Source organism: Cricetulus griseus, chromosome 3 (genome assembly GCF_003668045.3).
Source record: "Cricetulus griseus strain 17A/GY chromosome 3, alternate assembly CriGri-PICRH-1.0, whole genome shotgun sequence".
Classification (NCBI taxonomy): Eukaryota; Metazoa; Chordata; class Mammalia; order Rodentia; family Cricetidae; genus Cricetulus; species Cricetulus griseus.
In genome coordinates, this window is record NC_048596.1 from 22,524,026 (window position 1) to 22,549,757 (window position 25,732).

The window sequence follows — 25,732 nt, forward strand, 5'->3', positions numbered from 1 at the left end:
GATGCATATATGTGAGCGAATGTATGTACTTGTATGTACTTTCACACACATGTGAAAGTCAAAGTGAACCTTGGGTGTTGTGGGAGATGACAAGCTTGCTTTTTGAGATAGAGTAATAGGGCCTCACTAATTAGGCTAAATCGGGTGTCCAGCAAGATTGAAGTATCTCTTATTCTATCTCCCCAGTGTTGGTATAACAAGTACACACCACCATGGCTGGCCATTATACACATACCACAGTTTATATACAGGTCTTCAAGTTTGTGAGGCAAGCACTTAAGTGAATGAAATACCTCTCTAGCCCTCTATCCTTCACAGTATGTGGACCAGCATGTTTTGTTGGAAACTGTACTTTCTTTCATTTTTTACCTGAATTGTAAGCTAGTCTCAGAAAAAGTACACAAATCAAATACATTTATTATTGCACACAAGAAGAAGAAAAATAATAATGAATTATTTCATTATATAATTATATTTCATTATATAATTTATATAACAGTAAAGTTTTATTTAAGCTCAAGACCAGATACATATTAACACAAGGGATAATAATACTGTTTCAAAGAATAGAAAAAAGGAATATATTTGTGCAGTGACTCCAGAAATTGTAGGATGATTGACAGGTGCTTCCTGGGACTGTCAGAATGGGAATACATAAGAGGGGAGGAAGGACACTTTGTCCCTGATGGAATGAAGGTCTAGAGGGGATTCCAGAAAACAACAGAGCCTGGTCCAGAAAGTCTTATCTTCCTTAGACAGGAATGAAGCAGAGCTGGTAGGGGGGTGGCAGAGAGGCTAATGCATTGACCTCTGGGGTTGTATTGATGTCATTTGGGTGAACCAGAGATTTCAGCTTAAAATTCTGTAAAATGGTGGTCAGGAATATAAACAGCTCTGTAGGGAGACACCCTAGCCCCGCCCAATAGTCCTGGGACAGGTACCAGGTGGACCCGGGACTCGCCCATAAGGGCGTGGTGAAGGAAAGCCGGGGTGACATAAGGGAGCTTCTTAAGGGGCTGCACGTGGGGACCCTGGCCCCTTTTTGTTCTGGCCGCGCTTGCTGGGTTCTATAACCTAGCTCTGGCCTGTGTTTTGCCTTGGTGTCTTCTTGAATAAAGAGACATTAATCTTACACGTGGCGCCCAATGGAATTTCACGACCCTGAAGAGCCAACGGGCACCCAGGAGAATCAGTGAGTTCCTTCCGCCACGTGTGGCATCCCCTCCCCCGCCCTCTACTCCCCCCGGGCCCCGGTGCAGCGCTTGCGCTGACTCCCGCCGCGGTGTCGGTGTGAGATACGCCTGCTCGCCAACCCACCCGCTTGCAGACCGGACTCCTCCACTTCCCGCAGGCGCCGGTGCCAGTGCATGCCGCGGCTCAGCCGCGAAAGCAGGGCTCGTGCCTAATCGCGCCACTGGGACTTCTGATTCCCGCCCCGTGAGAGCTGCCCACCCGCAGGAGACCCGGCCTGGCTTTGTCTGGCCCTCCTGCTGCCTGGGAGAATTCTCCCGGGCACTCACTTTAGCTAGCTACATGTGTGCACTTAGGGCCTGAACGCAGGAGTTCCCTGCGGGCACAGCAGAGGGTTTTCAGCTTTCATTCACAGGGAAAGCACCTACCCCCTCTGTTCCCACCTGCCTGTCTACACCTGCTGCCGCCATCTGCGGCCAGACCCTGGCAGGGTAAGTCTTTCAACTCTAGCCATGGGCACAGCCACCTGCCTGACTCAAATACCCGACAGGTAAGTTCTAAAGAGTTCCTTAGCGGCAAAAGCAGATTTCTGAGAGTCAGATCCTACTCTAGATAGACGTGCTGTGCCACCTGCTGGCCGGCATGTGGTTACTACAACCGGAAATGAAATTACCAATAAATATGGCTACATTTCCTTTGCAGTTAGACATGTATAACATCTCTTATGCTTATATGCATTCACTGCTGGAGGAGCAGGCTGACTTACAAAATATGGGCTTACATGTTTTGTTAGCTGTGACTTTCTTGATTCACGTGTCATTGTTCCTCAAGAACAGAAGGAAGGTTGATCTCTCTACCCACTTGCAGGACATACAAGCCTTACGTAGCCAGGCTCTAAATGAATCAAAACTTACCTATTCATTGATTCTTGAGCTGTTAGAACAAAAACTGGACAATGGGCTCCATTCAATGTTCTATAAGATACAGACAGATCTGTCTACTACTCAAGCTGAAGTGCAGCACATTTATAACAACATAAAAATAGACAGATGCTCCATCGAGTCTTTACAAGCCGATCGGGCAAAGGACCGTGATGAGATTCAGGAACTTATTCAGCACATTTATAACAACATAAAAATAGACAGATGCTCCATCGAGTCTTTACAAGCCGATCGGGCAAAGGATCATGATGAGATTCAGGAACTTATTCAGACCTTACAAATTAAACAGGTTAAAGACCATGAAGAACTGACATCTAGTTCAGGTATACTGCAAACTACACAGACTAAAGACCATGAGGGACTGACATCTAGTTTGGGAATGCTACAAGCTAAACAGACTAAAGACCATGAGGAACTGACATCTAGTTTAGGAATGTTACAAGCTAAACAGACTAAAGACCATGAGGAACTGACATCTAGTTTAGGAATGTTACAAGCTAAACAGACTAAAGACCCTGAGGAACTGACATCTAGTTTAGGAATGCTACAAGCTAAACAGACCAAAGACCATGAGGAACTGACATCTAGTTTGGGAATAATGCAAACTAAACAGGTTACAGACCATGAGGAACTGAAATCTAGTTTAGTGATGCTACAAACTAAACAGGTTACAGACCATGAGGAACTGAAATCTAGTTTAGGTATGCTACAAACAAAACAGGCTACAGACCATGATGCCTTAATGGCTAGGCAGGCAGCAGACTGTGAATCGTTGGAGATGGTATGCAGCCACTTAGAAACTCAGCTAGGCTCTCTCTCTTATTCCTTTGTTACTAAGGTACAAGGAACCCAGAATAGGCTTCAACAATCAGATAATGCCATAAAATCAATAGCTGGGAAATATGAGAGGGACTACAATGAACTTAGAAGTAAGTTTCAAAGCTGACAGGAGGAGTTACAGACCAGGGTTGCCAAACTGGAAATGTCTACCGAGTTCATGGCAGAGATTAATCGCAACCTTGATTCTAAATTTCAATCTCTGGATGGCTATTTCCAGGCCACCCAAATGCTAGCTAGGGATGAAAGTATTACTCGTCTAGAAAATCTTACAGGAGAAGTGTCGAAGCAAATCGTGGATTCCGCATCACGCCTTGAATCTTTTATGGTGGATGAGATTAAAGCCTCACGTGAGGAAATCCTGACCCGGCTGACATATCTTGAACAAGAAGACACTGACTCACTTCGATCTGAGATGCACAATTCGAGAAGGTATTTCAATCACCCTAAAGCGGTTACACACACACCTTTAGTATACCCGGCCATGGTGGTGGACAAGCAACCATCTAAAAAACACTCCCAGGGGCAGAGAGCATATACGTGGCAACCAACCCAATTAAAGGATCTTAGGCATATTAAGGGATCAGTTGTCTCCTATGGTCTTCATAGCCCAAATGTAAAACAGCTGTTGCATTCATGGGCCACCTTTAACAGGGTGACGCCCGCAGATTGGGTAGGATTGGCATCAGCTGTCCTGGAGAATTCCTGCTTAATTGAATGGAGAGCATTATTCAGGGAAGAAGGAGGGCTCCTAGAACGGCAAGCCGCCAGGGACGGAATTGATGCACCTCTCCAAAAAATCCTAGGAGAAGGCATTTATTCTGACCCACAGATTCAGGCTGAATATGACGACCATACGCTGTCCCTATGCAGGACAGCAGCAATAAATGCATGGGACAAGGTCCGTGAATCAGGAGAACAGCTAGAAGCTTTTACAAAAATAGAACAGGGACAAACAGAACCATTTAAAGACTTCTTAGACAGATTGACCAGAGCAGTAGACAAACAGGTAACAGATCCAACAATAAGACATTCAATTGTGTATAGTTTAGCTTATAACAGTGCAAACCCAATGTGCAAAAGAATACTTTTGCCTCTAAAGATCAGATCAGCTCCACTAGAAGAATGGGTTTTGCATACTGCCATGTTGACTGTAACATACAAGATGCTGGAATCTGGGCAGAAGAAGCTGTCCCAAGAGTTTTCAACAAACAACAGGAGATTAGAAAAGATAGCAACAGAAGGACTTGGGAAGGAAGAGCACCTTACAGGGGCTCACACAGGTACTGTGAGGCCAGTGCTCATCGCCACCTTGACCCAGAGCCTCACATAGGAAGAGCACGCTCCAGAAGTCCATGGAGGCGTCAGGAGAATAGATGTTTCAGCTGTGGTAAAATAGGACATACAAGGAAAAATTGTAGACAGAGAAATTCTAACAATTCTCCATGCGACAGGTCGTTGCCCTCTGGGTTATATAGGAGATGTGGTAAGGGCAAACACTAGACTAACAAATGCAGATCAACTAGGGATGTTCAGGGGAACTTATTGGTGCCAGGAAACTCGGAAGGGGGCCTCAAGCAGGCCCCTGCCCCGAGAACAGTTCGATCATTCCCAGTAACAGTGGAAGACAATCTCTCGCAGGACGAATAGATGATTCCTTGCCTATGGGGGAAAATGATACTGCTCTAGAGGGTAGTTTAAATAGTGATGAAGAATCACATGTGACTGGTGAAAATGACAAACGCATATTTTGGCAAGCTTCTATTAATGATAAAAGGCCTCAGTTAAAAATTAAAATTAACAATAAAGTTATTTCTGGCTTAGTGGACACTGGAGCTGATGTGACTATTATCACTCAGAAATGTTGGCCTAAAAAATGGCCACTTAAAGAGGCCAATGTACAATTTTTAGGAATTGGAACTCTATCTAGAGTTCGACGGAGTGTTAACTCGATGGTTTGTATTGGACCGGAAGGACAAAAAGGAATACTGAAACCTTACGTAGCAGATATTGCTATAAATTTATGGGGTCGTGATTTATTACAGCAGTGGAATACTCAAATTAAAATCCCTCCAGTGTCAGATACGAATTCTAGACAATCGCTGGATAGTAGAAAAGATCGGGTAAGATGCCACGGAAAATGGTTACCAACTATCCGGGCTGTACAGACACTAAATAAAAATGACAGGCCTTCAGAGGAATCAAAGGCCCTGCCATTAAAATGGCTTACAGACGAACCAGTCTGGATAGGGAAATGGCCTTTGACCTCTGAAAAGCTTGAGGCTCTAGAAAAGTTAGTACAGGAACAGCTAGAGGCTGGTCACATAGAGCAATCTACCAGCCCTTGGAATTCTCCTGTATTTGTCATCAAGAAGATGTCAGGTAACTGGAGAATGCTGACAGACCTGAGAGCCATAAATAAGGTAATTCAGCCTATGGGCGCTCTGCAGCCTGGAATGCCATTGCCTTCCTTAATACCTGAAGGATGGCCAATCATAGTAATTGACCTTAAAGACTGCTTTTTCACTATACCATTACAAGAAAGTGATAGAGAAAAGTTTGCATTTACGGTGCCAACTCTTAATAACTCACAACCAGTTCGGAGATACCAATGGAAGGTTTTACCTCAGGGGATGCTAAATAGCCCTACCTTGTGTCAACAATTTGTACAACAACCTTTGGAAATAATTCGTAAACAATTTCCACAATCTCTTGTTTATCATTATATGGATGATATTCTTTTAGCAGATTCTAGTGAGGAAACTTTAGAATGTATGTTTAAAATGGTGAAGGAGGTTCTGCCTAGATGGGGTTTACAAATTGCCCCAGAAAAGATACAAAGAGGAGATTCTATTAACTATTTAGGATATAAGATAGACTTACAAAGAATCAGACCTCAAAAGGTACAAATTAGAAGGGACCATTATCAAACTCTTAACAGTCTTCAGAAGCTACTGGGAGAAATCTCTCAATTACAGACAATTATTGGTGTGGAAGGACATGACTTAAAGCATTTAAAAATGGCACTAAAAGGTGATAAGGACTTAAACAGTCCACGAATATTATCGGCTGAGGCAGAAAAAGAGCTACAATGGGTAGAAAACAGAATATTGGATGCGCATGTAGATCGGATAAACCTTGATCTAGACTGCATTCTGGTCATCTTGCCATCCAGAGAATACCCTTCTGGGATTCTGATGCAGAGGGAAGACACTATATTGGAATGGATATTCCTGCCACATAAGCAGAACAAAAAGTTAAAGACATATATAGAAAAGATTTCTGATTTGATTTTAAGGGGCAAATTAAGACTTCGTCATTTGACTGGGAAAGACCCAGCAGAGATTATAGTACCCTTAACTAATGATGAGATTTCCTCCTTATGGAAGGATAATGAATATTGGCAAATAGCTCTCACCAACTTTTTGGGAACAATTAGTAACAACTATCCCAAAACCGACAGAATTAAATTCATAAAAAAGACAGTTTGGATTCTTCCACGCATAGTAAGACAAACTCCCATTTCTGGAGTTCTTACCTTCTACACCGATGCTAACAAAACAGGTAAGGCTGGTTATAAAGCAGGTGAGGTAAGTAAAGTAGTTCAAAGTCCATATACATCTGTACAGAAAGCAGAATTATATGCAATTCTTATGGTGCTTATGGATTATACGGAACCTCTTAATATAGTTACTGATTCCCAATATGCAGAGAGAGTCGTCTTGCACATAGAGACTGCAGAATTCGTCCCTGATAATACTGAACTAACCTCGTTGTTCTTGCAGTTACAGGAAACAATCAGAAACAGAAGTAACCCACTGTACATTAAACATATCAGATCCCATACGGGTCTGCCAGGCCCACTGGCACAAGGCAATGATGAGATCGATCATTTATTAATTGGCACTGTGCTAGAAGCCTCAGAATTTCATAAAAAGCATCATGTAAATAGCAAGGGTTTAAAGAAGGGCTTCTCCATCACTTGGCAACAAGCCAAGGAGATAGTGAGAAACTGTCCTACTTGTTCCTTTTATAACCAAACTCCACTGCCAGCAGGATGTAATCCTAAAGGCCTTCGGAGGAATGAGATCTGGCAAATGGATGTTTTTCACTTTACAGAATTTGGAAATTTGAAATATGTGCATCATACCATTGACACATTCTCATGTTTCCAATGGGCTACTGCTCTCAACTCTGAAAAAGCTGATTCCGTTATTACACACCTACTGGAGGTGATGGCAGTTATGGGCATACCGGTGCAGGTAAAAACTGACAATGCTCCAGCATATGTCTCCACAAAAATGGAACAGTTCTTCAAATATTATAACATTAAGCATGTCACAGGTATACCACACAACCCCACAGGACAAGCAGTCGTCGAAAGGTCTAACAGGACACTTAAGGAGATGCTCCATAGACAAGCTGGTAAGTCGAAACCCCCCAAACATAGATTACATAATGCTTTATTAACGTTAAACTTTCTTAATGCCAATGACAGTGAGCAGACAGCTGCGGAAAGACACTGGACTACGGAAAAAACTGCTGAACTGAACCAACCAGTGTATTACAAAGATGTGCTGACCTCGGTATGGAAACCTGGACATGTATTACGTTGGGGTAGGGATTTTGCATTTGTCTCCACAGGAAAAGAAAATCTTTGGATACCATCAAAATTGATCAAAATTCGAGTTGAGGGAGACGACTCCTCAACAAGGATGACTGACAGGTATTTTCTGAGGAACCCCCCTCTAGAAGTCAAAGGACACTACATGTATGGATACTTAAGGAAAGAATGTAGCTATAGCCATCGAACAAAAGGAACGTGCCATACGGTAAAATTTACAGCTGTCTCTCGAATAACTCTATGTCTATTCATTTCCTAGTCCCTATTCAACTAAATCGAGACTGGATTTAGAGTTGGATTTGGCTTTCCTACTCTAAAATCCAAGCATGTTATTTAACAACATTTAAAAATTTCTGTGTTATATCAAGAAGCCAATTGCTATAATACAGAATAAATGAAGAATAAGAGGACTATCTTTGTCTTTTCTTGGCTTTTTCTTTCACACCCTCTCAATCGTTGTTCGTCAAGGTTCGTCAAGGTACCTTTCCCGGTACACATACATAAACAAGCGAACATTTCTCTGATGACACTTATGTTTGCGTCCCATACAGCCAACAAGACCCAGCCTGACAGCAATCCCTGCATGCTGCGAAAAAGGAATTGGACTACACCTCCCCGACTGCACTGGATTCAACCCACTCCGTTTAGACTGACACTTCAACCAGAACCTAGAGTAACAATTTCAATCAAGTTGAGGATTTCAACGTAGATCTTCAATCAAACAAATCTCATCTAACATGGACTAGACATAACTCATTAGAGACTTTCCCTGTACTGGCATTTTTTTCCACAGGGCCCCCACATGACTATCATCGTCCCATTTCAGCAGGAAGTAACCTAGAAGATGCTACGACCCCATTCCCCATTATTGTGTATTAGGGTAGTGTAAGTCTAGTTAAGAATGACCTTCTTATTGTTTAGAGTTGGGATTGGAAGGAGGTGTTCAAGTTAGACACTTTTTCCACATGACTTTAAGACTTAGCTAGAATAGACATAGCATGTACCATAGCAGATTATTGTATCTTCTTGTATTTCACCCTTATGATTGTTAGTTTTGGATATTTTACACTATTAAGTTTTAATCCTCATTTAGACTAAAAGGGGAATTGTAGGGAGACACCCTAGCCCCGCCCAATAGTCCTGGGACAGGTACCAGGTGGACCCGGGACTCGCCCAGAAGGGCATGGTGAAGGAAAGCCGGGGTGACATAAGGGAGCTTCTTAAGGGGCTGCACGTGGGGACTCTGTCCCCTTTTTGTTCTGGCTGCACTTGCTGGGTTCTATAACCTAGCTCTGGCCTGTGTTTTGCCTTGGTGTCTTCTTGAATAAAGAGACATTAGTCTTACACAGCTCCATGCGTGCCAGGCCTTCTCCTGCACACATCCGTTTTCCTGGGGGATGGGGATTTAAAAAGATTATTATTCTCATTTGTAAATATGAGAATCACTGTACTTGTAACTGACACAAGAGGCTATGAATGATGGGTAAGTTATTGGATGTGTTGGTAGAAGGATGGCTACATGAAAGGACAGACAACTAGGCAAAAAGAAAAATGGGGAACAAATTTTTTGCTCAATTACCCTACACTATTAAGGAATACATAGTTCAAAAATACTATTTAGCTAGGTAGGGTAGTTCACATGTGTAATCATACTGCCTTGGAGACTGGGGAATAGGGATTCTGTGTTCATTATCAAAAATAACCAAACCAAGGACAGAAGCTACACATACAAAGGCAGCATGCACACTGACGATGTTGACTCAATATCCCTTACTCTCACCCTGAATGAGAAGGAACAGGGTTCTCAATCATCTGTGCAGAGTGTCCTGTCACATTGATAATATGTCCATCATCTCATGATGACCTTGAAGCTTCTGGCAATCTGAACTTTGCAAAAATGTTCTGACCTAATGGTTCATGACCGTCTTTTAATTATATGTGATTTCTTCTTAAAATTCTCTGTTACCCATGCCTTTTGAGGCAGCAAAGAAGTCTTGTATTAGAATGTTGCTACATTTTTCCATTAATACATAAGGTTTGAGAGATAAATATGCTAATTTATCCCTAATAACCCAGAGATCTGGGAGGCTTTTTCATTGCCCTAGTCCAATTGGTATTTGATAAATATTGTTTATTCAGGTGTTTACCAAGGGCACTTGAGGCTTTTAAGAATTGTCTGTATTTTGGAAACTTGTAATTACAGAGTTGAGTAAGAAAGTGATTGACACAGCAAAATAGACATGAATGTTTGTTATGATGTCTCCATTTTCATGGTGAGTGAGAAAAGTATAAATGAAGTTGGCTTTCTTTGGTATTTCCTTGATGTAACTAAAGAAAGAAAACAAATAGTCTACACTCCAGCTTTCTCAAATTTGAACTATGGATAATCAATCAAAGCCTCACTTTCATACCCTGACAGGGAAGGAATCTCCTTTTCATGACAATGCATGAACTGAAAGTAATACCATTGATCATTGCAAGTCTGCTGGCCATTAGGGAGCCACTATGTAAGCTTCCACAGATTCTCATGTCACTGGATCCATGTAAATGAATTTCTCTTACCTGTTGAAAAGGGCACGAAGTAGTCACTTTTCTTAAAGTTTCCATCCTTATCTAGAAAATGTCCAGGGTCAAATACCTCTGGGTTGGGGAATTCCTTGCTGTCATGCAGCACTGATGACAGTGATGTTATTACCGTTGTTCCCTATAACAACACACAGAGAGAAATCAAGTTACAAAAAATCGTAGAGCTAAAACACATTAGGGAAATAACCTAGTTCACCTTCAACTCCATAGTGTGGATAAAGTTCAAATACAGTAGAGAAGTTTCAAAACACAGAACAGATAAGGAGCAGGGAGGAGTTTGAGACCAGGTACAGAGGTATGGCTAAAGTGCCTTCAGTGACATTTCATAAGAGTACTTGGACTAAAACTCGTGAGTCTCTTCTTTCTTTCCTTCAGATTGGACCCATACTTCTCTGACCAGTGTCTGCTACAGCTTATCACATCTGTCTACACACTTCACATGTGAATCAGGTTCCAGGTGGAATAGTTCATTGAGTGTTTTGAACAGAAGAGGAGACCATTCATTAAGAACAATAGGGAAAATTTGGAAAGAAAAATACCACTATTTTTTCTCATTTAGAGAATCTATCTATCTATCTATCTATCTTACTTTCTATGATAAGAAAGTAAGTGTACAACTAAGTACCAGAGTAGAGGTGTGCCAACATATATGGAATAACTATGTGAATGCACATACACAAACACGGAAATGCACATATTTATATGTGTCAGAAAAAACAGGATGAAGACTATTTGGAGAAGGAATGGAAGGAATGGGGAGGAGAGGGAGAAAATAACATAAAATCCAAATAAGATTATTGGTAAGTTATGATGCCATGATCTGATGACACCTAAATCAATACAACTTCTGAAGATATAAGGAAAGGATTACCAGCCTACAATCCATACCACTAGAGAAGCTAGGCAACAAAGAGGACTCTAAGAGAGACATACATGGTCCCCTAGAGAAGGGGAAAGGAACAAGATATCCTGAGCAAATTGGGAGCATGGTGGGAAGGGAGGGAGATCTAGGAGAATGAGAAGGGGAGAAGTGGAGAGGTGAGCAGGACATAGGGAGCAGGAAGCTTTGTAGGGGGAAGAATAGAGGAGAGCAAAATAAGAGATACCATCAGAGACGGAGCCAGTATAGGTTTAAAGAGAAATCAGGCACTAGGGAAATGTCTGGAGAGCTACAAAGATGACACCAACTAACTATCTAATCAACATTGGAGAGGATACCTTAAATGCCCTCCCCTGATAATGAGATTGATGATTAGCTTATATGCCATCATAGAGCCTTCATGCAGCAGCTGGTGGAAGTAGAAGCAGATAACCACAGCTAAATACTGAACTGAACTGAACTGAACTGAACTGAACTGAACTGAACTGAACTGGAATCCAGTTGCAGAGAAGGAGTGATGAGCAAAGAGGTCAAGACAAGACTGGTGAAACCCACAGAAACAGCTGACCAGCACAAGTGGAAACTCTTGTCCCCCAGACTGATCACTGGGAAATCAGCATGGAACTGATCCAGACCCCATGAATGTGGGTGCCAGTGAGGATGCCTCAGAAATCTATGGAGCCTCTTGTAGTATATCAGTACTTATTCCTAGCATAGAAATGGTCTTTGGGAGCCCATTCCACAAAGAGGGATACTCCCTGAGCCTAGACACATGGGGGAGGTTCTAGGCCCTATCCCAAAGGATAGGACTTCAGGACAGACTCTGAAGACCCCTTCCATTAAAGGCCTCATTCTCCCTGGAGAGCAGAAATGGTATGAGATAGGTAGGGTGTTAGTGGGGGACAGGGGAGGAGGGGAGGGAAAGGGAACTGATATGTAAAACAATCTTGTTTCTAATTTAAATAAAAAATGGAGAAAAAAATGAGACCAATAAAATGAGTACATAAATTGTTTCCTTTAAGCTGATGGAAAGAACACCAGAGTCACTAGAGAAATAATAATAGACATTAGTAATTCAGGAAACCACTAAAAAAATATTTATAGGCTGCATCATTGACAAGATACATGGAAAAGAAATCAATATCACAAATAAATGATTGAATGAAGTAGCCTTATTAAGGAGTTGAACAATTCAGGATATGGATTCTTTCCAGTTTGAAGGGTTTTTTTTTTTCTCATAATGATGAAAATCTAGAAAAGACTTATAGGAATTTGACAAAATGTTTAACATTCAAGCAGAAATACCTAAGCTTTGCGCAACAGTGTTTGGAAGAGAGAGCAAATATGGAAGTATCATTACCAGATATCTCTGTACCTGCAGCAGTGCTGCCTCCAGATCATGGAGCAGTACAAACCACAAGCAGCCCTGGGTGGCTCAGAGGACTGGAACCACACTGTGAACGTGGGAGCATCAAGAGGACACAGGAGCAGCAGAGAAGAAACAAGCTTACCTTGGGGATGAAGTAGTCCCTGAACTTAATGTCACAGGTCACCGCATGGGGCAGGTTGGTGGGGACCAGGTCTATGAATCTCTGGACCTCATGAATCGTGGCATCTGTGTAGGGCATGCGGCTCCTGTCCTGCATGCAGGGGCTTCGGTCTCTGCCGAGCACTTGATCAATCTCTTCCTGGACTTTAGCTGGTTGGTTACAGTAAAAAATGGGGGAATAGAAACGTGACACATTGACCATTTCTATATAGACATATTGTAAATGATATCTGCAACTTGAGAAATGGTCACCTCCCATGTAATTTTATAATAATAATGTTAGTAATAGAATTCAATACCCTAATAACTTTGATTTTCAGTTAAGCAAATACCCAATGAATATACTTTGAAATATTCAAACGTATTTTATTTTTTTAGTTTAAATGATTAACAAATCAAACAATCTAATTTTTTAAGTCATCTATGGCTGGAATCAGTTCTTGCTTTGAAAGAGAAAAGTTACCATTTAAGATATTTCTTTTGTTTTTAAACCATTCATTTACTTGACTGTTTACTTGACTAGACTTGTAAATCTGGTTTTAGCCCTCTTGCATTTTACAGGGCCCATGGTATTTCAACCATTTTATGTTGGTTCTCTCTTCACCAGCATTTCTCTTCTTTTCCTTCATGTTCTGTCATTTTAAAGTGAGTATGTATTTTGACAGACCCTGCTGATTCTTGGAATCTGCATATCCCTAATCTATTGAGAATGTTTTTCACCTTGTTGTATCCCATTTTCTCTTCTTATGGATGGTTTTCTGTATCTAATTCTTGCTAATCCTTAAAGCTAGCCAAAAATATTCTTCTAACATTTACATCTTATTAACTATTTTTGTAAACCAGGATTTAAACCTAAAGAAAAACTTTACTTCATTTCATCACCTGGCTAGGAATTTTACATTATTCCTCTTTTATCATTTTTATAGTGTAGCATCAAAAATAGGATTGCTACCTGTTACTTCATCAGAATATTGGTTATTGCATGTTTTTCATAATTTAAAATTGTTTTATTTTAGATATGCACAAAGCACTATGAATAAAATAACAACATTATTTAGTAATTTATATTTGAAACAGGAAAAAAAGAACAGTGACATGTTTGGTACAGGGTCATGCCATACACAGAATAATATAGGGGTTCCAAAAGAATTATAAATGTTCATTATTTCTTTCGATGGTAAAAGCATTTATACATATATTTATACAGAAATTCTGTGTTCTGGGTTTATATCACTATCTTTCTACATAGATATTATGATATGTCAATATATACTTATTATTTAGTAGTCATGATGGCTATAGAGTATAAGTAATTAGAAGCATCAAGTAATACAATATAATCACCATGCTTAAGTCTGTGGTGAAGGACATGAGAAGTCAGATATTAAATCTCTATCTAAATACAATATTCTGTTACAGTCACATACTAATGTATGTTTACTTATCAGCATGTGTGAGTATGTGTTGCATGTGTACAATTTAAAAGACTATTCTTTTCTACTCACACCCCATATTGAACAAGTTCAACCTCTTCAACAACTTCTGAAATATATTGATATTTGTAAAATGATGGTTTCTTATATGCCCACATATGTATAATATTTATGACTTTCAGATATGGAAAATGAAATTTTCAATTATATCTACATCATCTATAGGAACAAATACATGCAAAACACATACAGCCTTCCTCTTTCCTCATTACCAAAAACATTTTGGGACCTCATGAAACTGAAAGGCTTCTGTATAGCAAAAGACACTATCATTAGGACAAAAGCAGCAGGCTATAGAATGAAAATATTTTGCCAGCTATACATCCAAGAGGCTAATATCCAAAATATATAAAGAATTCAAAAACCAAGATTTCAAGAAAACAAATAATCCAAATAATAAAGGGGTAGAGATATAAGCAGAGAATTCTCAAAAGATGAAACTCAAATGGCTGAGAAAATCTTAAAGAAACTTAGAAAAATGATCAAAAACCTTAGTCATCATAGAAATGCAAATAATAGTATTTGATATTTCATCTTACACCCAACAGAATGGAGAATATCCGTTTTTAAAAAGTAACATCTTATTCTCTTAAGGATGAGGATCTAAAGGAATATTAATGCATTGTTGGTGGGAATGCAAACCTGTACAGCCACTTCAGATAAAAGTGTGACAGTAAGTTTGGAAGTTGTCAATCAATCTGCATCAAAGTTACAGTGAAACTACTCTTGGGCATACAGTTGCTTCATCCTGTCACAGAAACACTTGCTCAGCCATGCTCATTGCTGCTTTATTCATAATATTCAGGAATTGGAAACAATTAATATGTCACTAAACAGCAGGATAGATTGATTTTTAATGTGACACATTAAACAGTGAAGTATTACTCATCCATTAAAAAAGAATAAAATCATGAAATCCTCAGGTAAATGGATGAAAAAAGAAAAAAATCACCAAGAGATATAATCCAGAACCAGAAAGACAAATATGGTATGTATCCACTAATACATGAATATTAGCTGTTAAATCAATGATAAACAAGCTGCATTCTGTAGAACCACAGAGGGTCAATGTAAGTAAGTGACTATGGAGGAGAGAGAGATCTTGTCAGGAAAGGGAGGTAGAATTGATAACTATGGAAGTATGCAGGGGAATTAATTGGGAAAGAGAGACAGGGATGCAGGAGGGAATACAGGGCCATTTGAGGGATAGTATGGAAACTTAATATAGTAGAAACTTTCAAAGTATATATTTGAAACATATATGAAGGTGTTCTAAATGAAATAGACAAATATTTAGGAGACAGAGCCCCAACTGAACATCCCTTGTCATCAAATGAAACTTCTAGTACTAGGGTTAGGTTACATCTAATTAAGTTGTTGATCAAGAGCATTCTGTGAAATCTCCAAACCACCAAGACTGTGGCCAAGACATTGGGTTGCTCTCCACAAACAAGAACCCATTGTTGAAGTAACACCTAGACAACACTATAAAGATGGAGAAGTCAACTGATGCCTATATAGAACCTTCACCTCTATGTTCCAGTATCTTAGTACAAGAATGTACTCTGCATGCTACCAAAAGAGAAACATAAACACCAAACCAGCCACAAACCCTTTGATCAACATGGTGTCATGCCTTCAAGATATGATAGGGCAATTGTGGCACAAAACTTGTGGGAGTAACCAACCAAGAATTGATTTGAATTAAGTCCCACCCCGTGCTATTAAACCCATTTCTGAAATTGCTTGGTTGGCCAATAATGGGATACTAGAGAGCCCAGGAACTTATGATAAAAACAAATACTTCTTTTCAAAAATAAAAAACAAACAACAAAAACAAAGCAATTAAATGACTCTTAATGACATTCTACTATACTCATAGATCAGTGTCTTGCTCAGCCATCTTAGAGAAGCTTTACCTTGCAGCAGATGGCAACAAAAACAGAAATTCTTAACCAGACATTATGTAGAGTGTGACACACCTCGAAATATTTAGCCATAAATGGAATGAATGTCTCCATCAAATCCCTCACCTCAGAGATCAGGGAACCCTGTGGTATAGGGGGCAGAAAGTGTAAGGACCAGAGATGATGGAGGATATTAAGAAAAACGTCCTCTAAAGTCAAAATAATCAAAGGACGTTTGAACTCACAGAAACTGAGGCAGCATGCACAGGGCCTGTGTAGGTCTGCACGGTCCTACACACATAGAGTATGGTTTCCAGTTTAGTGCTTACATGTGATTTATTGATGTATAAATGATTGAGTGTCTTTTTCCTGTGCCTTCTGTTGTGTTTTTTCCTGTTTTGTCCAATTCTGATGTGTTGTTTTTTGTGTCATGTTACATATACTGTATTATATTACGTATCATTATTTAGAATCATAATTGTTATCTAATGAGAGACAGAAAACAAGGGCATCTGGATGTGAGAGGAGATGGGGAGGAACAGGAAGGAATAAGGGAGGGGAAACCATAATCCTAACACACTAGGCAAGAAAAAACATTTTCAATGAAAAGGGGAAATAGAGGATTGGATTTTAACACTTTGTTGTAACAATATCCATTGTTAGATTAATTATAATTGCATAAATATTATTCATTATAAAAATTATGATTATTTCCATTATTAGCAGTTTTTTGATAAATGGATACATTTTTTGTAATTTTCCATTTCTTGAGTTAGAATTCTACTGGAAATTTAAGTAGGTATTTTTAAAAATTGGGAATACACACTCAATTAAAAGGAGCATTATACTACAAATTGTTTCTCTTTCATCTCTCACTCTTTTGGTAAAACTGCTACAGCACTTACATGGTAAATACTGAATTTGGAGCTTCTCAGACCTGGTCCCCAGCAACATCTCTGATAATCTCACCTTCCCTCAAGAGCCATTCAGATACCCGGAGCCCCTGACTTCCTGTGACTTTACTTCAGATATTAGGATGAAAAAAAAAAACTTTCACACAAGTATCATGAAGAAATGGAAAATTGGATAAATCTATGGCAAACCCAGAGCTCTCATCTGTCTTGTATTTTATAAACTTACTAGAAGCCAGCAGATCTGGAGAATTCTGGTGTAGTCTTGATGAGAACAGTTTACATGTAACTGAGGGAACTCCCTGAAGGGTTTCATGCTTCTATTCAGTCTTAAAACTCTATGAGTCTGTTAGTTGGTTGTTTTGAATCCATTCTGATTAATACATGAAAAATACTTTCTATTAAGGTGGTAAAATAAGACATGCTGATTTAGTCCTTTTATCTGGAGGATAGACCCTGCTGCTTACATACGTGGAATAAGAAACAGAAAGGGCTCTGACATGCAGAATTCGGGGACTCAAATGTTGTCGGCATCTGCTTTCATCCCTATGCATTTCTCATTCCCTGTCAATCATCAATATGTCAGGTAAAGAGCTTCTTTGACTTAGATTCTTTTAAGAATTTATTTTCCTGGAGGGGGGTCACCTGCTGAATGGGAATGGGAAGGAAACTTGAGCAAGTCCAGCATCCTGTATACATCATTGTTCTCTATTAAAATTCCATTGCTTTAGAACAAGAGTCTTGAGGGGCCTGTACATGCAGATTCATGGGTTGTTTTTCTTACTACATGCATGTTCATCTAACATTTATGTTTCAATATCATAGTTCCTCCTCTATTTTTTTCTTATTCCTCATACTGTGGTTTCATTAATTTGGTGAAGCCTTCTTGGCAGCTTATTGCTATCTCTTCCTATCCTAAAAATACACATTTTCTTTCATATTTGTGTTTTTACCATGCAGTATATATTGGGCACAGGAGGAAGGTGTGTTTCATATATGCTGGAACACTGGAGCTGTTTTTTAAAGTACAATGTAAAAGGAAACAATATTGGTATGGTTGAAATAAATAATTGTTTAACAGAAGTTTAAGGAAATGGACTTCTAAAGTGATAAAATTCCTTAATCTACATTTTGTGCACCAATGAAAAATGTTTTTAGAGAATCTAAATATTTTGGATACTTCTCAAAATGCACATTATCTCAGCTAGTCTCAGAAAATTCTAGGCTTTCTGCTTCTGCTTCAGTGAGATGAGTTACCTTTTCTCCACTCCAAAGTTCATTTCATCCAAATGAGGAAAGGGAGCTGAAAGATTTTAGCTGATCTAAACACATGGCTTTTAAGAATAGAAGAATATGTATCCACAGGACAATGTACCCTGGCCATCCCTGTAGCCGTTTACCTTCAAGAGAACTCAGACACTAAGCAGAATTTCATTGCTTTTCAGACAGCCAGAGTCTCTCTTAGTCATGCTCTTCATTAAAATCACTGAGTGGCACAGGAGGTGAAGCTCTGAGACTTCTCTAAGAATAGCAACACACATGACACTAGAAGTGTCTTTCTATCATCATATAGGAACACTGTGGTTCACCACCTGTGTCCTTACCTGTGACATGTGGGTGCTTCGGCAGGAGCAGGAGAGCATATCTCAGGGTTGTGCTTGTTGTCTCTGTCCCAGCAGCAAACAGATCCCTCACAGTGGTTGCCAGATTTTCAAGTGAAAATTCAGATTCTTGATTGTGGTTTGACTAAGAATAATTTGATGCAATAATTTGATGAATAATTTATTAGTGCATCTGCTTACAATGGCTTTGCAGTTTTACACAAGCTTATATTTTGTTACTGAAAGTATAAAATTTAAAGTAAAATTCCATGGATTCCATTCCAAATGGTTATTCTATCTATACAGGATAAGTTTACTGAGTAGTATAGACTTTGTGTCTATTTAATTTGATTTGATGTTTTATTTATGTACAAGTTTTTTATAATAAGACTTCTACAAAATTTCTGTTTTATAGTGTTGCCAACAAAGTTCCTGTGATGTAGAGTAGAGGAGTAATTAGTATATTATTTCAAAGACAATGGCACAGATGTTTTTAACTTTCAATTTCACCCTAATTCCTTACTAGTCTAACTCTTACATTGATGTGATTATCTGCACATAAGTGTATACAGTTTTGTACACTTATGTCTTAAAAATAATAAAGGAAACATTTATTCATTTTTTTATTTTCTCCTATAAAAATCATGTAAAGAAGAATGTGTGGTAGTTCTCATCTTGTGATATATGCCCCAGGACCAGTAAAAGATTACATCCTTTGAGCCATTGGCCAATAGAGCCACATGTATCCTTAAGTAACACAGGTTATTGGCAATAACTTGGTTACTCTCCAGAACTTGACAGTAAAACCCAATTTTGTTGATACTATATATTTCAGTCACAGAACAGGAGGAAATCAATCTGCTACTCATCAAAAAGCTTCATCCCTATTGGTTAACATTTGTGATGCTGAAATGTGACATGCGTGCTACTGGTAGAGAAAAGTTATTCTCAATCTCACCCAGCTGAAATCCTGCAGGTTACAACAATGCCAGGCCTGAAAACTAATGTCCACTAGTGCAATAGTTACACCAATTTCATGAGAGCAAACAACTACTTTATGATTAAATCTAAGGCCCACCTCTTTAGGTAGGTAACCACTGTATCTGCCATGGTTAAAGGATGTTAGAATTAGTGGCCAAATATATTAGTATAATGGACTAACAGTAATAGTGTTAAATGATTCCTAATGATGTACTACTATATCCATAGATGAGAACTCTCTTACTTTTCAGTCAGAGAAACTTCTCCTTACAGAAGATGGCAATTAATACTGAGACACTGAGCTGCTCAATGTGCAGAGAATAAAGTATTGTGTCATGCTCACTCCTAAATCATGAAACATGCCTCCTCAGAAGACTGAAATATCTTTGTAGAAGGGGGGCCATAAATGTTAAGAATCCATCAGTGATCAATAGCATCAAGGAATCAGTGTTTTCTGGACACAAAAGGACAGATGAACATAAAAAACTTGCACTGACTGTTTCAGCCTACACAAAAACTGTGTAGGCTTCAACCGATAAAAACCCAGTACAAACTGGGGAAAGGAAATAGGAAATCCAGCCTCTAACATATTAGCTTCTGGGAAGGGGAATATCAATTTTCTTCAGTGTTGTGCGCCCTGGTATGTTGATCATATGTCAGGCCTGAGGTTAGGCGAGCAACAGAAACTGGACTCAGTGGTGAAGAGAAGGGAAAAAAAGAAATGACAATGTTTGATAGGAAGAGATGCGAGGATGGAGAGGAGGATAAAGAAAGTTGAGAGTCATGCTCATATTGCATATGAGATTCTCAAATAATAAACAAAATATTTCAAAATAAATTAAAACAGATATATCAAACATAAAGCAATTGTTTAATAAATCTTATTGAAGTGCTACAGTGATGAAAGTAGTGAGGTGTTGACAAACAAACCAGCATCAAATTTTCGATAGCCAGGAGTTAACCTAAACATCCATGGCCAAGATTGACAACTGAGTTCCAAGATTGCTCCATTTAAAGGGGGGGTCTTCAGCAAGTGATGACAGAACCAGCAATATGATTACATGAAGAAATGCATACTAGAAAAGTAAAATAGGGATAAGCCTCATTCCTTGTGATTTGGACTCATAGATTTCAGAACAATGTACCAAATAAAAACCCACATAAACCAGACTTCATCCATGACAAAAGTTAACACATTCAGGACATAATTAAGAATGTGAAAAGGACAACACACAGGATGTAAATATATTTCCATGTCATTTATATGGAAAGGATAGTATCTATATACACACACACGCATCAAGCAATCCAATGGAAAAATATTTGAATAAAAAATCTCATATACCAGAAAAGGCAAAACAGCACCTAACAAGATGTCTATTTTCACTGTTTATTTAAAAGATACTCATCAAATCTGCCCTGAGGTACCACTTCACACTCACTGAGTTGATAATAAAGTTTCAAAATTATAACTTTTGGCACCTCTTTGGATCTCAAGCCTACAAAATGGTATGTTAATGTGAATTTATTAGCAGTTGGTAAAGAAAAAAGGTGTTATCAGTTGATTCACAAAACTTCATACATATATATGTACATATACATACATACATACATATATATATGGAACTACAGGTAGAAATAACATAAAAACCATCCATGAGGATTAAGTACATTGTGGTACTAAATTGTGACAGTGAATTTTGTTGCAAAGAAATGAAAAACTCCTGAGACACAATGAATTTGCATGAATGTCCAAGATTTTATGCAAGTGCAAGAAGGCAGTACTACCTCCTTTCTTTGCAGCTAAGTGGTATAGCCAGGAGCACTTTGTCTCATTGTTGTGAAAAACCCTAATAAACCATTTTAAATGCCGTAGTCTGTAGGTCTTTGAAAAGTTTTGAAGAATACCTATCCATTTGAAATATATCTTTGTATATCTAGAAAATCTAATTAACATAACTATTTGAATGACTATAATCTGTATTTGACCAAATATAGCATTTTAAATATGCTGTATAAACACAATACTTAGAGTGGTAATATACATGTATCAAAAACAACTTAAAATTTTATCAATAATGCAAAATCAATAGCGATGCAAAGTATTCATTTCTACAACATATTGCTTTTTTATTTAGATAGAGACTAACCATGATCATTAACTATTTATAACCAACCCCATTTAAATGAAGACAAACATTTATTAACACTATGTGGGAATGTGGATGTGGGCAAAGTTCTCTCTGGGGTCATTGATGGAGTTGAAGACAGATAGTTATGGTTATGGTTTTTCTTAATTATGATGAAAGATGTTACATATAAAAGTTTTGACCAGAGTCTGTGTAAGGAAGAAGAGTGATTGTATTTGCCTACCAAGGTTTCTTCCTCATGAAGCTGAGATATGGAGGACATTCAAATGGAAAGTTTGGAAGTGACGTTCAAGTTAAATCATAGAAGAAACAAATGAAAGGCTATTATTATAGTCTAGAAAACAAAAGAGTTTATCAGGCTAGAATAACTTTCTAATAAATTCTGAAAATTTAAAAAAAAAGTTTTGACTCACAAAGATAGGATAGATGATAGAATATTTTCATTAAGTGTTTCCAAATAATAGTGGACTAAATGTTGTAAGCATAATTCTTAGAATGATAACAGTCTGTCATATATAATTTTACTATGTTAAAAATTAAAACTTTCCTTTTTATTTAGACAGAAAAGGGGAGATGATGGGATGTCCTTCTGTATGCTCTGAATATATGTTTCTCTTATTGGTTGATGAATACAGCTGCTCCAGCTAGTGGAGATAGGATCAGTCCATTCAGCTGAGGTAGAGGTAAGAAGCTAGTGGCCAGCTGCTTTGACATTCTGATATTCAGCTTGAAGTTTGAAATTCAGTAAAAGTCACTGGGTCTTTACTTTTTATTTTATAACTGACTTAAACCATCTCTGATAAATACATTGGTGTTCAACAAGCCACAAAATGCTCAAACAATAATATAAATTTATATTAACATCTTACCTGCTTTAATTTAATCAGGTAATAATCAATAAAGTCCCGAGGATTTGCATCATCCAATGATTCCTGGAGTTCTTTTATTTTCTTCAAAACGAAACTTGTGAGATAATTGACATTTTTTCTTATTGTGTGATGACTTCCTGGACAATAGTCAATTAATGAAGGGAAATTATTGCAGACCTACAAAATCAAAGAAAATTCTGAGAATATGTACTGTTTTACATTTAGCAGTGTGTGTAGTATATATATATGCATGCATACATGTATGTGCCATGTATGTGTGGGTGCCTTGGAGGCCAAAGATATCAGATCCCTGGAAGCTGGTGTTTTTGAGGCACCTAACATGGATGATAAAAATTGGAATCAGATCCTTTGGAAGATCACAAAGATCAGCACACACTCTTAACCACTGATCCATCTCTCCAGTCATTGCCAAAAAATTTTTAAAGGAACAGATATGAGGAAATACATATATCCATAATATATAGCAAGACCCACTGGGTTTATAGATTGAAAATAGTGAATGAAAATAGTGTCCCACAAAAGAAAGAGGTGATTTATTTCATGTGTGTATCAATTCTCTGGCTTCCTGACCTAATGATAAAGATCATAATCATGTTTCCACATTCATGAATCCTTTTTAGTATAAAGCATAATTATGAAAGTTGACTGATGGCTTATTCCATTTATTCCCTCAAGTATGTAATAGGATATGATGTAAGTCATTGTCATTTACAGGTCTTAGATGATACCAGCAGTGAAGAGAGACAGGCACCGTGATTTATAGCACAAAATGTAGCACATGCCCTTTAAACTCCTGTAAACTGGCCTATACCATGGAATGAAGTGGGTGAGGCTCCAGGAGGTTCTGAAAGCAAAGTACAGCACAGCCATTGGGGGTTTCTCTATGATCACAGCCATTCTTTTTTTAACTTGCCTTTAATTTATACTTTGTGCCCCTCACACTGTACATGTTTATCCCATCTACCTCAGCATCCCTTCCCATCCTCTCTCGGCCCCTACAGCCCCAACAAATAAAATAAATTTAAGACAAAATATGTCATGATGGAGGTTGCAATATGACAGAGAGTCACACAGTAAACCCCTTTATCCATATATCTTTACTTGCAAGTGGTCACTTCAAGGAGTAATTGGTCTGGCTCGAGGCCTCTGGTTTCTATTATAATCTCAATACCAGGTCCTTACTGGGATATCCTGTTGTTGCCCTGCACTGTGAAGATCTTGTAGCCCTGGGCCTGCAGGAGCAGCCCCTGATGTTTCCAGCAGATCACAGATGGGGTGGATGTTGAGATGCATCTACTCATAACCCTAGTTCTGGGTCTGGGTAGTTGCTATGATGGCCATCCCTCCAAATCTCCCCCTGACCTCATGACCAGGGTGAGCTCTCTGGCATTACCCTGGCAGGTTTACCACTTACAGCAATGAGCTTCTTTCATGCCCCCAGAGTTGGCTCTTCCACCTGTACACCATCAGGGGCAGATAGACTGTGTTACCCAGGCAAGGTGTAGGGGCCACTCTTCCAAATGCTGCAAGTGGTGAAGGGCAGGAACAACTCTACCACTCAGATGACTAGAGGGACAGCCCTACTATGTGCCACAGGCTGCAAGGGAGGGTAGGGAATCTATCCCCACCCATACCATCAGGAAACAGATGAGAAGAGTGACCATATCTCCCTTGTTCTCATCCTCTAGGCTTGTTCACACTCTGCCCCCAGCACCAATCAATGTGGTCAATAGGGTCAGCTCTACTCTACTGCCCAGGGGAGGTGCAGGGCCCATTTTCCCAAGTGCCTGGGAGGAAGGTCAGCTACCTCACCCACCACAGGTGACAGCAGCAAGGTGAGGAGGGCATCTTTCCCTCACCCTTACCACCACATGGCAGGTGAAGAGGTGTGGTCAGCATCCCTATTCTCACACCCTGGAAGCCAGCTCACCTGTGCCTCTGCCAAGTGGGTCAGCTCTACATTGCGGCCCAGGCTAGGAACAGGGCCTGCTTTCTTGAGTGCTGCAGCTGGGAAGGGGAAGGGTCAGCTCCCTCATCTGCTTCAGGTGGTGAGGAGCTGGGGATAAAGGAGATATCTCTCCTAATCGCACCACCACATGACAGACAGGTAGTAGGGCCAGCTCTCCCACACTCAGAACTTCAGGGTTGAGTTACCTGCACCCCTGGGGACACTGTTGGCTCTGTTGTGCTGCCCAGGCAAGGTGCAGTGTCTGCTCTCCTGCAATCTTCAGTGGTGGCAGCAAGGGGAGCTCCCCTGCTATTATGACCTCAGGGATAGCTGTAGCCCCTGCCACAAGTAGTGGAGGGAGGGGGAAGTTCTTCCCCACTCAAGACACCATATGGCAGATGAAGGCTGGAGTCAGATCCCCGAAGCACACATTCTTTGGGTGGGCTCCACAGCCCTTCAACCACATCATTTCCACTGTGCCTCTCAGAGGAAATATGGGGCCCACTCTCCCTAGTGTTGCAGCCAGTGAGTGCCAGGACCAACCCTGTACAGCCCTTTCCTCTTGACCTTCAGTTGTATCAGGAGCTATGGACATCAACACAGAACAAGGCTTCAACAGGGCCATGAACCCAGACGTGTGCCTTGGCAGCAGTCGAGGACCAGACATCACCCTGGCCCTTGGTGGTAATCAAGCCACCCACCTCAGCCCTCTCTACACCTCTTCACTTCTTCAGCTGTGTCTCTCTCCACAGGACATGAACCATTTTAACTCTCTGTTTTTCCTATACCACACCTGACATTTACTTAACATAGTAGTGTCTGACTGTCTGAGGCCTTGTTTCCCTGAGTGCCCAGACCACAACCATTCTTTATAGAGAGTTTAGGAGGTGCCACTTCTGCCTAGGACACCTTTGAGAAGATGGATGTGGTCCACAGATCATTAGACCAGTCATCTTCTCCTTTCTACCTGTCTGTTTGTCAACTATGATTCCAGCTGATCCATCAAACGACTAAAACTGCTCAGTTTTTCCTGGCAAATTTCATTGCCATTAATAATCTTTATCCTTTAAGAGAATATTCTTTCTAAACTAAAATATTCCTGCCTGGTAATTGATGAGGGTATATATGTTTAATAATAGAAAACAGTATAAGAATTATTACAGAATAATGTCCTGTGAACAACTGGCAACACTTCTAAAAATGAATAAAATATTTTATACAAACAGTTCTGTGAACATCAATT

The 25,732-nt window shown here is 39.4% G+C and overlaps 1 protein-coding gene across 1 annotated transcript in view; it reads right to left on the reverse strand.

The window, feature by feature from the left end:
• Positions 1–733: 733 nt before the first annotated feature.
• The window catches only part of LOC113834830 (cytochrome P450 2C26-like), a 37,969-nt gene continuing 12,970 nt past the window's right edge, over positions 734–25,732 (reverse strand). Inside the window, 6 exon segments of the mRNA XM_035443080.1 lie at positions 734–894; positions 8,939–8,983; positions 10,156–10,297; positions 12,571–12,758; positions 18,524–18,665; positions 22,521–22,697. Of these exon segments, the coding sequence (XP_035298971.1) occupies positions 752–894; positions 8,939–8,983; positions 10,156–10,297; positions 12,571–12,758; positions 18,524–18,665; positions 22,521–22,697 (837 nt within the window). The 3' untranslated portion in view covers positions 734–751.